Genomic DNA, 17,839 nt, shown 5'->3' with positions numbered 1-17,839 from the left:
GAAGGAAAATACTTCTTTTTTTTTTTTTCCCCAGTTTGAAAAACTGTGCCTGCCTTCCTTCCTACATCTGTAGGGAAAGGGACACATTTGTCTGCAGTATATTTCTGCAGCTCCTATTGACAAGTTGTATAGCACAGAAACCAGCAAAAAACAGTAGTAATAACTCACTGGAAAGTCCTCAGACTGTGGAACTAACACTTACACTTTGGAGGCGACAGGAATTTCAGCTGCACGGTCACCTGGTGGTTGTCTCTTCCCAACTCATTGCAACTTCTTTTCTTCACACGAGCTGAGGCAAAACAACAGAAGGCACTGAAAAGGTCAGAGTTCTCTATTGGAGGAGGCTGGGAGCATTCTGGTAGCTTTGAAACGGATTCTATCAATACAAGTAGCCTCTCTTTGCTGTTCAGTACTGCTAAATTTTGCAGGAAGGAAACCAGCGTCTCCCATTTGTCAGTATGTACTTATGTAGGATGTCTCCATTCAATGCTTATAATGAATTCTGGTCAGAAGCAAGGCATTTAGAAAAGGGTAAATCTGGTGTTTGGGTTACCCTTTAAAGTAATACAAAGATCCCACCCATCCTGGCTAATTTTGCATTGCAGCTCTGACACCCAAAGGAAAGAGGCACAACCAAAGACAGCTATTTGCAAAGCCTCATTTTCTGCTTTGCCAACATCTGCCCACCCATTAGGAAAGATGCGCTTGAAGAGAACGAAGAGTTGTGCACATGACCCAAGAAAATAACTTCACTGTGTTCCAGTCTTCCATTCTGCTTCAAAACCAAAATCGATTTCAGATCTTCCCTTCCTGGAAAGTCAAGAATAATCCACTTGTAAAGGTCGATTAGATATTCTATTAAAAGCTCTGTATCTGTTAAAATGGCACAGGGTAAACACAAGAGAAATCCTCTCATACACGTGAAGAGCAGTCTTATTTTCACACGCTATCAGAAAGACACAAATGGATCAATGGAAGCAATACAGCTGTCACAGTGTTATCTGAAATTGGGTTCCCCACTAAATGATTCTGCTTGGATTATCAGAGCCACGAAACATGTTTTTAAGTTTCATAGAATCATTCAGGTTGGAAAGTTCACTCAGATCAACAAGTCCAACCATGAACCCACATCTCTGACCACTCAGATCATGTGACAGATCGTGTAGGGTAAGACCTCAGCACAACCAAGGCAAGCTTAGTTACCTTTCTCATCTGATCTTTCAGACTCGGTACAGAAATGTTAGGTACCTCCTTTCACTGCAGACGCATCAAACAGTTGATGTGCCGCATTCAGCAAACTAAACTGCATTCCAGCACTTCCCATACTCAGCAGTGTAGGGAAATTGCACCTAATACATATCAAGGGTGATCACTTCCCCCTCTAAAAGCAGCCATGAACACCGTTCCAGTCCAGAAGGCAAAATAACAACTACACCATCAGCATTCAGTCCAATGGCAACAGATGACATTTCTGCATTAAATACAGACACGTGGATTTAGAAAGATTTTTTCTTTTATTACTGTGATTGCACTTCTATCTAAAGAAACTTTTAAATCACTTCCACACTGTATTTTCATCATAAAAGTTTCATTAGGGAATAGCACACGGTATCCTGCACCTTCACACTTGAAAGTATATAGAAACATTCAGTATCAAAAGGCCTTTGCCAGAGACCCAACGATAAACCATTCTGTGTAATCACCAAAGTCTGAATGTGATTATATTAAGTCTCTGGTGTCCCCCTCCCATACTACTGCTATTGAAATCAAGCAGAAGAACTCAGGAGTGCTGTTGTAGCCAGTGCCAGCCTGAATTTAGCCCACTGATAATGACATTTAATCTTGCTTAACTCTGTTGCGCACCAGCTAATACTTAAGGCAAATTTCTTTGTATACTGTTTTTCCCATGCAAGTGTGTAAGCATCATACATAAGACACTGAACATCTTTAGTAATGTATATAAGATGTGGGAGAACCTATGTAAGATACCTTACCTTATCCATACAAACATTCACTTTTAGAGCAACGAAACATTTTCGATTTGTATAAGAACCATCATTATGGGAAATTCAAACCTGCGTGTTTTCAGAAATGCTATGCTAGATTTTAATTAGAAGGCTTACAGAGCTGAAGAGAGGCAACAAAGCTACTGCTCCTCTAAGAAGGAAGGCAGAATGTGCATTAATGAACCTTCAAGCAGAAGAAGAATCAAAGACACGTTAAGCAGTAAAGCAGTTACATTCAGATGGGAAACTTCTTACGTGATTCAATTCTTCTCACTACTGCATAATGAACTTCAGCAGCTCCAACCACTCCCTTTAAATAAGTAACCTTTTCAGCCAAGACTTACTTTCTCATGCCACGGTCTTCCATTTGCAAATGCAGTCTAACCTTAGATTTTGCAGCTGAAGAGTGGATGCTTTCAGTCAAACAGTAATAAATAGAAGAGATGCTCGTAATGCAAGGAACAATAACGAAAACAAACACATCAACACTAAAATACTGTGGGAAGCTGCTTTGATCCTGCTGAAATACTGGCACAAAAATGATGAGAGACGCTGTCAGTAGCATCCTTAAGTATATGGACCACAAGATGTGCTATCATATAAAGTACTGAAAAAAAAACAACAACATTTTTTGCTTCACCCATTGTTTTTTCCACGTCTTAATTCAAGACATGTTGAAATACCTTACAAAATAATAACTGTGGGGAGAGCATCAGCAGCCCTCTGAACATTCTGTAGGAGCCCACCTTACCACTTTTTGAGGTAGGATAATTTTCCCATCCTTTGATCCCATTAAACAATCGAGACAAGGCAGAATTTAGTCCCGAAGGTGTGCAGGCAGTGCTCAATTAAGAATAACACCAAACAATATCTTAATTGAAAAAGAAGACATGTCATGGGGTCTCTAGAACGTTAGGAATCCTTCATAAATAAATCTGTTAAGGATTCCATTCCATCCCGGTATGAAAAAGACAATAAAGGGAACTCATGTAAAAGAACAGTAATTTTTAAAGAGAAAAATTGGCTTTGAGAAAACATAACTTTCCAGGAATAATTTTTGTGTTTTGTGATCTGTATTTTTTTTTTCTTTACATAAATTCCTATTTTTATAGTACAGACTGAATCATTTATACATATAAACACAACAGTGGTGAAGAACCATAAAGATTTGATTTTTGGAAGTCAACGAAGTGGGCTCTTACACAGGTACTGAACACCTCCAGCATTTTAAGTTTGATTTCTGCTGCAGTTGACAAAGTTGGAGATACTCATGTAGAAACTTATCAACGTCTTTTTTCCTTCTCTCTTGAAAATGAAGACATCTTTAATTAGTCTCCTCATATGTTTAACGCTATTTGCTCAAATCACACATGAGCTATTACAGTGATTAAGAGAAAACACATTTTCATACAGTGAAATAGCAATCCAGTTTGACAGAAAAACTCCCTTTAGCAGCAAACATAGAATTATTACTCTTCTGTCGTTTCCACTTTAGGCTGCTTGAGCTCAACCAATAAATCTCTTCCAGCTTCTCCTGCTTTTGAGGCAAAGAAAATAGCTCCTTGCCTAAAGCCCAGGAGCTTCAAGCCCCTGGCATAATCTGCATAGACAGCATGGATCAGTTTATGTAAACGAAGCGTTAAGGAAGACACACATGAAAAGCAACATACAAATACCAGAACCCATTTTCTAAACTCGCACCTTAGCTCTCCCCTAAGCTGAAAATGCTGAACATTGCTGCTGAATGTTCTAAACCAAAAAACAGGAAAAAAATGCTGCTTTAAAATCTACTGCTGAATGCGTATTACCATTTCTCAGGCGATACATGAAGTGCTATAAGATAAAACAGACAAATTCCAGGTAAGCAGAAGCACATACAGTAATATCACATCAGAACTTGTGAAAGAAACTGGTAGATCACATGGTCTCAAGTTTGATATGTCTGACATCATTTCCCATAATGGGAAAGTGGCTTTGAGTTATCAAAGATGGCAGTCAAGTGTGCATTATAGTTTACTGTATACACCTAAATAAAAGTGTTAGGGCAAATGTTCAGAGTTCACAATCAGACCAGAAGGGCTGCAGAATGCTTTAGGTACCTTTTCAGATCACCCTGAATCCTGACCTTCAACTTCACTTGTTTTTACCTTCCCAGAACTGAAGCCTTCATATAGGATTTCAGTCAGTAGCAGTAGGGTTGTCAGTACTGGTTGTCAAACCCCTGACCCTACCATATAGTCTGAAGTAACAACTTCTGAGTTCTGTAAAGAACATTTTATCATCTGTCCTTCTATTTTTAACTTTGTTTTCCGGTGCCACTGACCTCACAGAGCATCAGATGGAGGTTTTATGTATCTATGCAAATGATTCCTTTATAGTTATTTTCTCACACCTCCTTCAAGCCCGTATCCTGGAAAACAAAAGCAGAATCTTCTGTTCCTGTGCAGGCTGGTTAACCTAACACTGACTCACACAAAACTGTAAATAAGTAACACAGATGCAAAGACAGGATTTCAGAAAAAGGATATTTGTATCATCATTGACTTCAAATGCCCCATACTTCAGACAAGCTTCAACAAATAAAGCCGCTCTATCGAAGTATCTCATACTGCAAAACATAGGGGCGGGGGGGGGGAAGGAATTATTTGTTAGGACAGGAAAACAGAAAAATATTCAACATTGCATCAAAACACTTGCACACAGACTTTCTAAAAGCTTGCATACAGCTCTGGAGTGGCAGATCTCTTCTGTACTGACAGCTGCACTGGGCTTCTGAACATCCCTGGGGTTAAACAGTGTCACCACTGAGCTGCCACCATGGCATATATTCACAGTCCCACATCTCTCTCACACACACACACACACCAAAACACACACTGAAATAGAAACAAATGTCTAAAAGCAAATTGTAGGCCCTCTCCTTCCCCCTTGACTTCTGAGCTTCTGCATCCATAAAACACAGATGATGCTCTTTCAGTTTTACCTGTGCAACATCTCTGCAACTTTCGTAAAGCATCCAAGTGACAGGAGGACAAGAATGGCTTTGGACTTCTGGTTGATCTGGGGAGAGCAAAGGTGATCCACCCAACGCTTTAACACATCAGCACACTCCTCCGAGTTCAAGCGAACCTTCATGAGATGGAAAAAAATGATGATTAATTCTAACTATACAGAGCTTTCTTTCACTTCTTCCAGTCCTTTGGGCAGAAGGAAAAGCATTTCGAGTTCCCATTTTTATTTCAAAAAGCATCCTAATCCTTTGAGCAAATACAGTGAAGAAAAAAGGAATTTCACAGATATGTCAGACCCTCAGTGACTCTTGTTTCTTACACAATTTAACATAGACTATTAATGCTAAGTCTAGGTACTTCTACGGGTATATAATTTTATAATGTGTACACAGTGAAACTGAGGTTGGTGCTAATGTGGGTGCCACTGTTAAGATCAGCTCAAATGCTACATGGAGCTCAGCACTAAATCATTGCTTCATTACTTATCCACTTCCAGGAATAGGTTTCTGCAGTTCACAATGAATTCTCTGTTGTTGTGAGTGTACAATTTCATAAACTGAAGTTAGAAAACCTCAGTATTGCTACTACTTTTTGGGCAAATCTTGTCATTTGGATGACCAGGACAGACCTCAGTAGTCAAAATGCTGAAGGACCTGTGAGTGCTGGCTAAACAGATTGGTTTCTTATAGCTTAAAACATGGAAAGAACGGATATTATATTCAGATTTTTAGAGATCTTAATACTGTCCTTCATACATATTTAGGTCATTCATGTTAGGACAGTGAAAGCAGAGAAACTGCATACCTTTGCAAGCCATGCTGCACGATTCCATTCACCATAAGTCTGCAAGTAGCGACAAGCATCAGCAGCCTTATCTATCAGACACAGCAACTGAACACCCTCTGGAAAATAAGGAATTAGAATATATAATAAGGAAAAAAAAGCATTACTGCACAGATGTGACTAGATCATTCGCCACCAGAAAAAAGATATATACTATATATACTATTAAGTATACCTCCTTCCTAGCATTCCTTCATTTTACATATGCTATAGGACTCATTCCACTCCCTGTGGCATTACAAGCACTAATAACAACCAGAATTGCTAATTTATAAGCTAACATAAAATTCAAGTCCCATTTTACCTGAGAGCTTTCCGTTAGCTATCATGTTGGTTGCTACCAGCTTGATGGTGCTTTGAGATGGACCTGATGATGTGACAGTTGTTACCAAGCAAGCTTTGAGTGAATCGCAGTAGTAATGTGCATTCTCTGAACTTGTTTCTAACAGCAGCTGTACTGCTCTGTCAGTCTGACAAGAGGAAAACATACAGCTTTGACTTCAACTCATTCACTCTCAAACAGAAGTCTTCATATATATATCTATTTTTTTTTACTCTTTTTAAGACATGGAACAAACACAATGAAAGTTATTTAAAAGCAGACTACAGAGATACGTAGTGGGAAAGTAATGGTTATAGCTTTAATTCAGTACAGCAACCTTAGGATAGCACTTATCATTCATACAGTGTTTAACCACAGCCTAAGAGTTCTTCTAGGGGCAAAAGAAAAGTTTAATTGAGAACATTTATTTCCTTGAATCTTAGCAAAGTTATAAAAGGAAAAGAAGCACTTAAAATAAGCAGAGGGGAAATACAATCATAGAGATATAGAAACCAGGAGCTGAAGGGCTGATTTAATAACTGGTATTTTCAAACAAAGGAGGAATTCATCCATTTAAATGTTAGGCATCTCAAGTAAGTAGACAGCCATCTCCCCTAGAGTAGCCGCTCAAGAGCTGAACCAGGGAGGCTCATACACCAACTACTACTAAGGCTTTTATATGGTTCCCATGAATATGATACATGCATTATAATACACCATGCAGTTACATGGAGGCTACAGCATAATAACACATTAAGACAGCAAAAAGTACATAATGGGATGAAACAACATAAGATAAAACACATGTTATATAAAATAGACAGAGAAGAAGGACACAAAATTCAAATATTACCCACAAACCTGGCCCAAGAGAAGAAGCTGGTCAGCACATTTCCTGGTATGATCATATGTTGATCTCTTCACCTCCTGGAGATTTACCCTTTCAAGCTGGAATTTCTGAATGAGGAAGAATTATTAAGAATATAAGACTAAGAGAATAGAGAGAAGAGAGCAATTAAAAAAAAAAATACAACAAGGAAATAGTTGGGAAATTCTAAAAACTCCCATTTAAATAACAGGGAATGACTCAGTTCAGAGTTGTGTGCTTACAATAGAAGTTAAATATATATCTTAAGGCTTTTCCCTGCATAATTTGTAATTCCTTGGAATACCTGAAAGTAATGATTTTCACATAGTATGTCATAGCATATATCCAATGGATTAGCCAGCTGTTCTTGAAGGATAACTGGATCTGTTGGTTTTGCAAGTTTTTCCTTGGACAAACCATGCAAATAGTGGGCAGCAATGGTCCAGAAATGCAGTTCAGACTCATCCCCATACAGTCTGAGAAAACAGAATTCAACGTGAGAAACAAGAGAGTACTTTTAAAGACAGAAATAATACACATTTAACATGTCCTTTTACAAAGAAGTTGCATTATTGTGGGTACAATTCTGCATTATCAATGGGACAAACTACAAGAAAAGATGCAGAAAGATAGGTAAGAGGTTGGCCAAAAGACTTTCACAACAGCAAATAAACTCACTGAACATTCAGCTTGTAAGTGGTGGATTTTTTTAAACTATTATTTTACACTTAATCAACAACATTGTTTACAGAACAAAAGACATAAGCCCTCCCATGCTTACACTATGTTGCAAAGTTCTCAATTATGGCCTTGGAGTGCTGTACAGGTGTTATGTTGAATACATTAGAGCAGAAATGCATTTATGAAACCATCATGAAGACTGAAGGAGAATCTGCATATTCAATAAGCAATCAGAACTCCCCCAGCTATGTAACATTTTCACTTTCAGACCTGAAAACACTCTTGTAGCTGCACAGCAAAGTGCTTCAGCAGCTTCACTGTGCGAACACAGAGTTAGCTGGCACCTTAAGTTTTAACACATTCATATGCATTGCGTGGATAAGGATTTTATTGTGACATGTTTCATACAGTTCTCTGAATATCTGCTACCTGGCAATTAGGAGACATCTCTGTAGAAGAGTAAACTCTGGATCAAGGAGAAGCTTCTTGATGTCACTGCAAAAGGAGAAATCCATAAGAAACCTATAAAATGCTGTGCAAGATATTTGTCAGCCATATATTATCTAACAAATAAAAAGTAAAACAAAACAAAAAATATACAATTTCTTTTCTGAGATGAATAAATGTATCTATGAAAGTAATTGCAACAAGCAATTAATGGCATGTAATAATCACAATGAGCAATTTACTCTACGTGTTTAATACCAACAGTGAGTCTGCCAGGAGCACCTTATTCTTGTAATAAAGGAAACAACCACAAGGGTGTATACAATGCTGTAATTCAGTCTGCACTGATTCTACAAATTACAAAATTATTTAAATTACAAATAATTGCATACTTATGCAGTGGATGAAGTTAGAGCTTTTATATATTTTTCGAAGTGGCTGAAAGTGCTCTAAGTTATTTATTTTCTCCATCCTATTAAATGAAAGAAAAGGGAAAATGGAAAAGCTTCAAACCTAGCTATCATAGTTCAAACAGAGTGCCAAAAACCTGTTTTCTTTGTGAGCAGAGAGCATGAACGTTACATTGAATAATAAATAATTAATAAAACATTAATGGGAAAACTCTTACTTTGACAGTGAATTCAGCTGCTCTTGAATCAGATTTTTGATGTTTTCATCCTCTGGATAATCACTGCATTAAAAAAAAAAGAAAGTCCATTACCAAGATGAGACATTATCAGTAAAAGAAGTGTATTACTGTTAGTAAAAAGAGCATATACATATGTATGAAACCAATCTAGTATAATTCTAAAGAAAGCCTTCCTGCAAGATTTTTGTCTAAACGCTGATTTCATGACAGTCTTATCCAAGACCGTCTGCTCTCGCTCAACCCCAGAGTCAGAATAACCCATCTTCCTTTTCCCTCTCTGTTTTTTTTTCACTTGAAATTAATGAAAATGCCAACACCAAGCCCACTATTAAATTACTTTCTGTCTTACACTCCTCCCAAGGGAAGGAAGGCTTAGATAAGATGTCAGAGGGAAGTTCTTTGCAGAGAGAGTGGTGAGGTGCTGAGGGTGCCCAGAGAGGCTGTGGATGCCCCATCCCTGGAAGCTTTCAAGACCAGGGTGGATGAAGACCTGGGCAGTAGCAGATCTGCAGGTTGGTGGCCCTGACTGTAACACGGGAGTTGGAACTTAATGATCCTTGGGGACCTTCCAACCCAAGCCATTCTGTAATTCTATGATTTCAATACTGAAAGCTTAGCAGTTACATTCTTGTAATGCAACTCTTTCTATGTATCCTTTTAATGAAAATTTTCTAAGACTGACTCCTTTTATTTATTTATCCCATGACCTGAAGCTCCCTTATTGTCAAGAAGTTGTGTTGTATATGCTTCATATTTATTCATACCAAATCAGAGAATACTAAAAGTTTTTGAGTTTATTACCTTTGAGCACAATTCTTATATACTGCTAATTGTGTACTGCAGTATCTTTTGAGCATGTACTTACTGCATTTACAATCTTTTTATGGGTCAGCAATCACCCACAGTAAACAAATGCAATAAAGGAAAGTGCTAAGAAAGTTTGCTAAGAGTTATTCGCACAATAATACTGATAAAAGATATACAAATAGAATTCAAAAACCACCTCCTTACACGTTCATAACATCCAGAGAATACTTTTCATTCCATGGCTGATGCAACAGGAATGCTTTCAATGCTAAAGAAGCCCTTGGAACAAGTAGGTAGGGACACCATGCAGGTTCTGAAACAAACAGAAAAGATTTGTTGTTGAATGGCGAAGTGCAGAAACATTCTGTTCAGTAAACCATTAAATGTACCACCTTGTTTGTAAGCACCAGAAGGGAATCCTAAGTCACACAGTCATATGTATACACACAGCACGCGTTACTGGAGATAAAAGCTTATTGTTACATTTAAGCAACAGCATTTTATAGAAGGCACAGGGTTATCAATCGTGTTCAAATGAGAATTTCAAGACATCCCATATCAAATTTATTTACAGACTTCTGGAACACGACATACTAACATTGAGCAGAGCCATACATAATAATTACGGATGCCACAAGAGCATGCTTGAAAGCAAGTACAGCTACATCAAATGCACCATAACGTGCAGTTTACTTTCAAATTGCAATCAGAGCTCCTGCAACATACCACGTAGGGATATAACATCCAGAGGGATGTTGTGAAGTTAAATACCTGCTTATATTTGCAGAGAAAAAAGGTGAAAATTATAGCACTACCTGTGATATGCAAATATAGAGGTCAGAGACTCTGTATTCAGGATAAGGTTTGGATGTTATGGAGTAAATAATACACAGTGACTTATGGATGAACCAGATAGCAACCAGTTACATTATTAAATAAATATTTAGAAATTCTTTTGATTAAAAATAATGGCTGTGATAAACGATGTTTTTCCCCAAACACTCCACACCATCATTTCCCACATCATTGTTTTTTGTGTTGTTTTGTTGTTGTTTTTTATGAGCATCATAATCAGAATCTATTGGCTTTAAGGAGATTAATGAGTCATGGCAGGACTGACAAAAAAAAATATCACAACAAAAGCAGTTATTTATAACAGCAGAAAAAAAGGAAAAACTCCTCATATACTTCAGAAGTTCAATAATGAGGCAATTTAATTATTTCCTGATTTGAACGCTCTAGGGAACCTGTGCAGATGGGCCTGAGCTACAAGTGAAACAGTAAAAACACAAAGGTGAAGGTGGTTAATGACATCTCTCACAATCTATCCTGTCTTTCTCTAGAGAGAACTTCTTAAGACCTCCAAGACATTATGAAAAGCATCTTCATAGCCCCCTCCCTTTTGTTCTGGGCCCAAGATCACAGACGTAGTCCATACCCACACTCCTTTTCTATAGGGCACTATGAGCATCAGGAAATATAATCTTTCTGCATAGCTGCCTATGGAAAGAGTGGGACTTGGTTAACTATTTTACCCATGAATAGTATCAGTTTGCTATTAGTAATGTTTCATGGTAAAATCGACTTGTGGTTCAATCTCCTTTTCCTTTGAGGATGCTCCTGTGCTGGGTGACTCCCTGCAGAGCAGACTGGCCTCACCTTGAAAAAAAGTCCTCAGGAGGTCATACGCACATCATTCTCCTGGGGTAAGTGATCAAAACTTACCATTCAGCTGTACTTTAAGCCATACTTTATACTGGGAAACAACCTTCTCTGAATAATGGTATTTCAAAATCCAGAAGAATTTCTTTGAATGTATTTTTCTTTATTATTTTTTCCAATTAGAAAACATTCTTTGATATATGAAATTGAAGAACATCTACCTGCATTAAGCAGTCGCCGGCAGGCAGGCCATTCTAAGTCTTGCAATATATGAACTTCTGAGGATTTTGTTTTTCTAGTTACAATGAAAAGAAGGCTAAATGCCTAGCCACAGCAAGATTAAAGAGAATTGATTTTTGAAGTCTGAGAAACAACGTGCCATTAGATCAAATTGCTTGTTCGACAGCTGAAATACAAAGAGTTTATTTTAATCAAAGTAACCTAAGTGGTTGCCAGCTTACAAAACAACACTGATCCTTTTAAGCCTTCAGGTGAAGAAACTTAGTATGAAGCAAAAGAAAGCAGTATGTATTATCCACATGAAGATTCTGTGCAAATGTACTCAGTCATGAATACAGCTCCGTGTTACAACTGCCAGTGTGGACTGTCATAAGAAAAACAAAGGATGTCAACTGACAGGACTGTCAGTCCAGCAAGGTTCCTTAGTTACTGGTTTGTCAGCAGCTTACCAGGAAGGAACTGTAATGGACTGAATCATGACAAGGAATTGGTTTTAATTTTCATTTGGAGTTTCCCAGATCAATAACAGAATCGTGCACACAGAGGAATCTTTTTAGTAGTACCACTTATGTATCTTTACAAACTGTGTGATTGAACTGATTACTTACCAGTTTCAATCTGATTTTTTACATGAAAATTAACACAGATTCAAATAAAAATATTTATGAAGTACAGTAGTAACCTACAGAAAGCATTACTAATTCTGGACAGCGACTCACTGCACTCAACTGATTCCTAATTTAAAAACAGTGTTCTCTAACTCACCAGTTTTCTGTGTTTACCATTTATCTGCATGGTTTGATTCATTTTAGTTTCAACTGTGACAAACAGTACCTAATCATCCACATACGACAATTTTATTTTCTACTAAAGAACATTTTTAGTGTTCTCTTTCAAAATGAAATATCTTGCAGTGAATAGCAAAATAGAAATCAACCTACCTAATAAGTCTTGTTCATCCATTCTAAAACACGATGGCTTCATGGACATCTCCAGAACTCTAATGCACCCATCATCTGATGCCAGGATAACTTTGTCTGAAGTGCACCAGTCTACATCCAGGATTCGGTAATTCACATTTCTTCCGCTTCTTAAACTGCTCACCATCTGTACCTTGAAAAGTTGAGATATTTTTCACTTTAAGTAGGATCTCCATCATACAGCATAAGACTGTCACATGCCCGTGAGGCATGCCACAAGATTTGCAATAAAACGTGAACTTGGTCGTAAATCATTTCAATCTCGGTCTCCTCTGGAGAGTTGGAAGTGCTCAAATCTTTAAGTAAGGCACTTAGTCGCCCCAAAACAATATTTTTTCCCCAACCGGTAACTAAGAAAAAACTCTCTTTGAATACAACTGCATAACTCCCCTTTTGTTATCTTTCCCGTAATAAAATTTCCATGGCAAATTGGGAAAACCCTTTGTCAACTCCAATCCTTTGCTTCTGCTTTGATGCCTTTATGCTAGATTAACTCATGCTCTTTCATGAACTTTCTCAATAAATACCATACTTGCCTAGAAATATATTTAAGCATAATATTAACATAGTATTATGGGAGCGTGATGATTAACTGTTCAAAAAAAACCAAACCAACACAACACCTGAGATATGTTTTTAACCACAGACCTATGTTTCTAAGCACTGATCAGTAGTCAGACATTTTGCAACCCTTCTGTAATACCGCTAACATTACAATTGCAAAAATAAGGACATATTAACAAAGCCTCCACTACAATCAGCATTCTGTTGTTTCCCTTCATTTATTTTAGAGTCCAACGTGGAGATGTATGCCACACTGCTCTTATCCGCTCTAGTACTATTACCAATGAGGGAATTAAGAAAGAAATGCAGAAATATTGGCTAATTGGTTGTAGGCAAAGGTGATGTTCTAAGGACAGGTCTATAAAGCTACATTATCAGATATTCTGGAACAATTTCACCTGAAACTGTGAATCCATTTTAAATTCTTTCATGTAAGAAACTCCTCTTGTCCTAAGAAATGAGGAGTAAACCTACTGGAGGAGGATTCCACTGCATCAAAACTTTTCAAATGGTCTTGAAGAGGAGATTTGTGGGTTAATTAATATTTGACTCTGCCCACATCATTCGGTTGTTGATCATTATCTACTGGCCAACTCTAATTATCAGTAAAGACTTTCCTTTTACTCAAATTCAGTCTCAGTTAAAAACTTGCGCTCACTACAAAGTAAAAGGAAAGCAAATAAAATTCTTGTTTGGTGCCCTAAACTTATCCCAGGGGTATAAGTTGAAATGTTTAACTATGCTTCCTTCCCCATGATAACCGTAATCCCCCACTAGACCTAAGAAGAGCACTCAAGAAGATTCCTGAACCTTATTTTTTTAGTATAGGATTTTGGAATAGGATGAGAATCTAGACAATGTTAATTAACAACTGCCTGAATTTCTGGTATTCCCCAACAATTAATGAAATTAAATCCATGCACTGAAATACCATGCACTTTAATATGCACAGAAAGTAGGAAAGCTTTAGTAATGATACTCTATTATCCAAAGATTAAAACTCTGAAACTGAGACCCTCCCCTGAAATCTTGAATGTCTGCCTCAAAAACATTACAAGAGAATAACAAAGAACATCTCAGACATGTTGTCAGCTTGTAAGTGAGAGGTACTTCTCACAGCTGATGACAACTTAAAAATGGTTTACAGGAACTAAAAACCCTCTGAGAAAGGCCACACAATTTTAGCATACAACTGTCAGCAAGATATCATGAATATATAAAACTTAATCTTAGACTTTTCCTGATTTTCAGAAGCAACGTGTATATTGCAAAGAAACACATAACAAAACACAACCAACGTTTACCTCTTTTGAATCCCAAACTTCTGCTCCATCATTGTACATAGCAATAAGTTTTTGATTTCCTTTCCCTGGGGCAAAACGTATCTTTTTCACCCAGCTTCGGTGCGTAGGAATCCCCCTAAGAACAGCATAGCACAAGAATTACCATCAATCATGCTGGTGTTAACATAATGGATAGTTAAATCCCTTCTGTGAATATTACACATCACAGTACAGTACAAATTGAGAAGGAACTGAGGAGAACAATACATATAAACACAATAGGTACACCTGGCTATCCAAAATATCACGAAAGTAAGAATACCAGAGATGACCTCCTACAGTGAAGACCAAACATGAGGGACTAAAATCATTCTATTCTAACAGTCATTACCACAAGCTTACCAGACAATATTTGCATTCATACCTGGATACTCTGGCTTTCAAATCCCAGAAGTTTAAGTTTCCATCAACGTCTCCAAGAACCAGGGTATCCCCTTTCCAGGCAATACATGTAATGCTACCCATACTTCCCTGGAAATATTTCAAAAGCAGGATCAAATCTTACAGTAAGTAGAGCCAAACAGGAATAAACAGAAAACTTTAGTATTTAATTAAAAATGATTACATAAAATTAATAAAACAAATGCTACTCAGATAAAAACTGGAAGAATTCTATTCATGGTCAGTGATCCTCATGGGAAATTCTGGATTTAAAGCAATAGAAATCAGCTGTCTATCTCTTGTTGCAATGAAATGCCAACATGATGGTCCTCAATTATTGAACACAATACTAGCCTATGCTAAAACAAAAAAACAAAGCAATTTGTATTCACAGGAATTAAAAGAAGGAATAAAAAGAAATTAAGTTTCTCCAACTTGATAGCTCTCTGCTTCATTTTATACAGATCAGATGTAACAAATCAGTAATTCATTCATTAACTTTTCCATTGCTTTGGGATCGTATCTAAACATTACACAAGAGATTGAAACTTACATCGGGAGGAATTCTTGCACTGTCTTTCACTGTGTTTCCTTCTACTGTGAGATGATAGACCTGCCCATCAGTATCTGTAAACACAAAGTGCTCCCTCGCAGAAATGTTCTGGCTCAGCTCAGACTTACTTTCGGCTTCCTGTAACAAGCTTGGAAATGAACACAATGAGGCAGAAGTCTTTGTTTCTTGAAATCAGAATAGCAACACTTAACTCATTTATACACTCCTGGAAAAGTTTAGAGGGCAAAAGAAGAACTTTAAGAATGATGCAACTAATGATCTGCAACAGACACTAGTTCTACTTGGTGCAGACTTTCTCATTCCGCAGTAAATCAGAGATCGATGCCTAAAAGCTAAAGAGTGGCACAGAAAGTTGTTTTGCCTGGTAATCAACTTGAAAATAAGCTGTTTTTTAGATCTACAGCATACAGGGAAATTAACAACTGATAAATCAAAGCACTAAATCTGAATCAGAAATACCTGATAACAGAAGATTCGACACTGCTAACTTCAGTATCTGATGCAACTGTCTGCCTGGCCATGGCCTCGCGGGCTGCGAGCTGCTTCTTCCTCAGGCTTTTCAGGTTATGAGAAGGTGACCACTCCTGAAAAAATTTATTTAATAAAGATGGAATATACAAATCACAGAGTTATAGAACTGCTTGAGCTGGAAGGGACTTTTAAGGATCACTTGTTCCAAATATGCTGCAATGAACGCAACACCTCCAGTTAGATCAAGGCTGCTCACAACCCCATCCATCCCATCCTTAAACATATCCAGGCATGGGCCATCTACCACCTCCCTGGGCAGCCCGTTCCAGTGCTTCACTATCCCTACTGTGAAAAAATCTTTCTTACGCTTCCTCCCAGAACTTATGGAAGAACTGTCTGTTAATTATAATGGTTTCAGTGAAGACTGCTTTATCTGACACATTCCTTCATCACCCAAAAGTCAGACCAAGTATCTAAGAAGTATCTCCTTTTTTCTTCCTCTATTTGCTAACAGATGGGAAAGAAAAAAGAAAAGGGGGGAGAAGGCACTTGCATTTGTACTACAGAGATAGTAACACTTCAATGCAGAAACATTCATAGGTTTTCACAGTCGCAACAAATTAAATTTAACAAACAGTAAGGAAGATTCTATTCCTTACCAGAGCAGTCACTGCCGGAAAGTTTTTAGACATTTCTCTGAGCAGAGTACATGTTCTGACATCCCAGATTTCCAGTGGTTTGTCTTTAAATACTACAGCTAGATACTGCCTGAAACACAAAGCTATTTACTACATCAAGATATATCATTACACTTAAATTTAAGCATTTCACTTCACATCCATATTCCAAGAAGTGCTGATCTGAAAAGAATATAAAACAAAAAACAAAAAAACCCACCACAACTAAAACTCAGAAACTACAACAGAGAAGAGTAAATTAACTTGGCTCAAATCCCAATCCAAAGCTTGCGATTTCCTTGAGTTACTCAGGTGCTTAAGACTCAGTTTGAACTGAAGGCCTCCTCCAAGGCTAGAAGAATTACATACTTCTGTCAGGTTGGTGGCACTGTTCAGTTACTGTACAGGAGACAAAGGAAGGAACCCAGAGAAAGCAGCAGCCCCTCTAATTTAGCCACATTCATCCCAAGTCGATGACTGCACAATCTATCAGAAAGATGCACCAAGTCTGCAGTGTGGATAGATTTATTTCTCTCCTCCAGACACATGGCACTTTCCTAATCCAGTGATAAATGAACATAAAATCCTCTTACATTAAACTACCTGTCAGTCATGTCTTCAGATCTTTCATATGTGCAGCTCATTTAGGAAAACATTTTCAATCTTCCACTTTTCACACGTTGCACGAAAACGCAGACAGGTTCTGTAGCTTTATGTACTCCTCTAAGCTTCATTAATCTCTATTCAAATAAACTACACTTTCTTTTTCTCATTCAACTTTTTGTAGTCTCTTCATTTAAGCCCATCGCTGTTCTTAAATATTAATATTCAGCCATATTATGGTCTTGCTGATATTCTTAAATTCTCTTGTGAGGATCCCCACACAATCTAGTTACTAACTTCAGAATGGTCATAATTACTCACTTCAAATGAGACACCTTTATCATTTCAATAGCTGGTTCATCATTGCCTCTCTCCCCACGAAACGGAATGCTCCTGCCTGGAACACAATAATGATACAATGAACACAAAAATTACCATGATGGGTGGAAAGGAGAAACACTTAATCACACCGACCTAGAACATCTCCAAGTGACCTGCATAACTGACATTACTCCAGTCATTTTTATACTGTAACTCAAAACTGGAATGTGAATTCTACTGTGTATCACAATCCACGACTTGTTTCTGGAGCACAACATCTGAAACTGATGCATTTCTTCTGTTTTTATTTAAACAAACAAATTTTTTTATTTTACTTATTTTTAACCCTTCCAATCCTTTATAGAATAATCCTATGTTATTAATTACTA

At 37.5% G+C, this 17,839-nt stretch overlaps 1 protein-coding gene across 2 annotated transcripts in view; it reads right to left on the bottom strand.

Moving 5' to 3' along the window:
- Window positions 1–1,497: 1,497 nt before the first annotated feature.
- WDR11 (WD repeat domain 11) overlaps window positions 1,498–17,839 on the bottom strand; it is a 31,554-nt gene continuing 15,212 nt past the window's right edge. For both annotated transcript variants that reach the window (XM_072340275.1, XM_072340276.1), the window contains exons 13-29: window positions 17,451–17,526; window positions 16,509–16,617; window positions 15,838–15,962; window positions 15,358–15,505; window positions 14,788–14,894; window positions 14,385–14,499; window positions 12,478–12,649; window positions 9,839–9,947; window positions 8,807–8,869; window positions 8,161–8,226; window positions 7,355–7,526; window positions 7,044–7,139; window positions 6,165–6,330; window positions 5,822–5,919; window positions 4,990–5,135; window positions 4,535–4,614; window positions 1,498–3,633 (exon numbers count right to left, since the gene is read on the bottom strand). In XM_072340275.1, coding sequence (XP_072196376.1) covers window positions 3,476–3,633; window positions 4,535–4,614; window positions 4,990–5,135; window positions 5,822–5,919; window positions 6,165–6,330; window positions 7,044–7,139; window positions 7,355–7,526; window positions 8,161–8,226; window positions 8,807–8,869; window positions 9,839–9,947; window positions 12,478–12,649; window positions 14,385–14,499; window positions 14,788–14,894; window positions 15,358–15,505; window positions 15,838–15,962; window positions 16,509–16,617; window positions 17,451–17,526 — 2,006 coding nt within the window. In that variant the 3' untranslated portion in view covers window positions 1,498–3,475. The remainder of the gene's footprint in view (window positions 3,634–4,534; window positions 4,615–4,989; window positions 5,136–5,821; window positions 5,920–6,164; window positions 6,331–7,043; window positions 7,140–7,354; window positions 7,527–8,160; window positions 8,227–8,806; window positions 8,870–9,838; window positions 9,948–12,477; window positions 12,650–14,384; window positions 14,500–14,787; window positions 14,895–15,357; window positions 15,506–15,837; window positions 15,963–16,508; window positions 16,618–17,450; window positions 17,527–17,839) is intronic.

Source organism: Excalfactoria chinensis, chromosome 6 (genome assembly GCF_039878825.1).
Source record: "Excalfactoria chinensis isolate bCotChi1 chromosome 6, bCotChi1.hap2, whole genome shotgun sequence".
Taxonomy (NCBI): Eukaryota; Metazoa; Chordata; class Aves; order Galliformes; family Phasianidae; genus Excalfactoria; species Excalfactoria chinensis.
The sequence above is the reverse complement of the archived record's forward strand: the minus strand, read 5'-3'. Positions and strand labels throughout refer to the sequence as shown.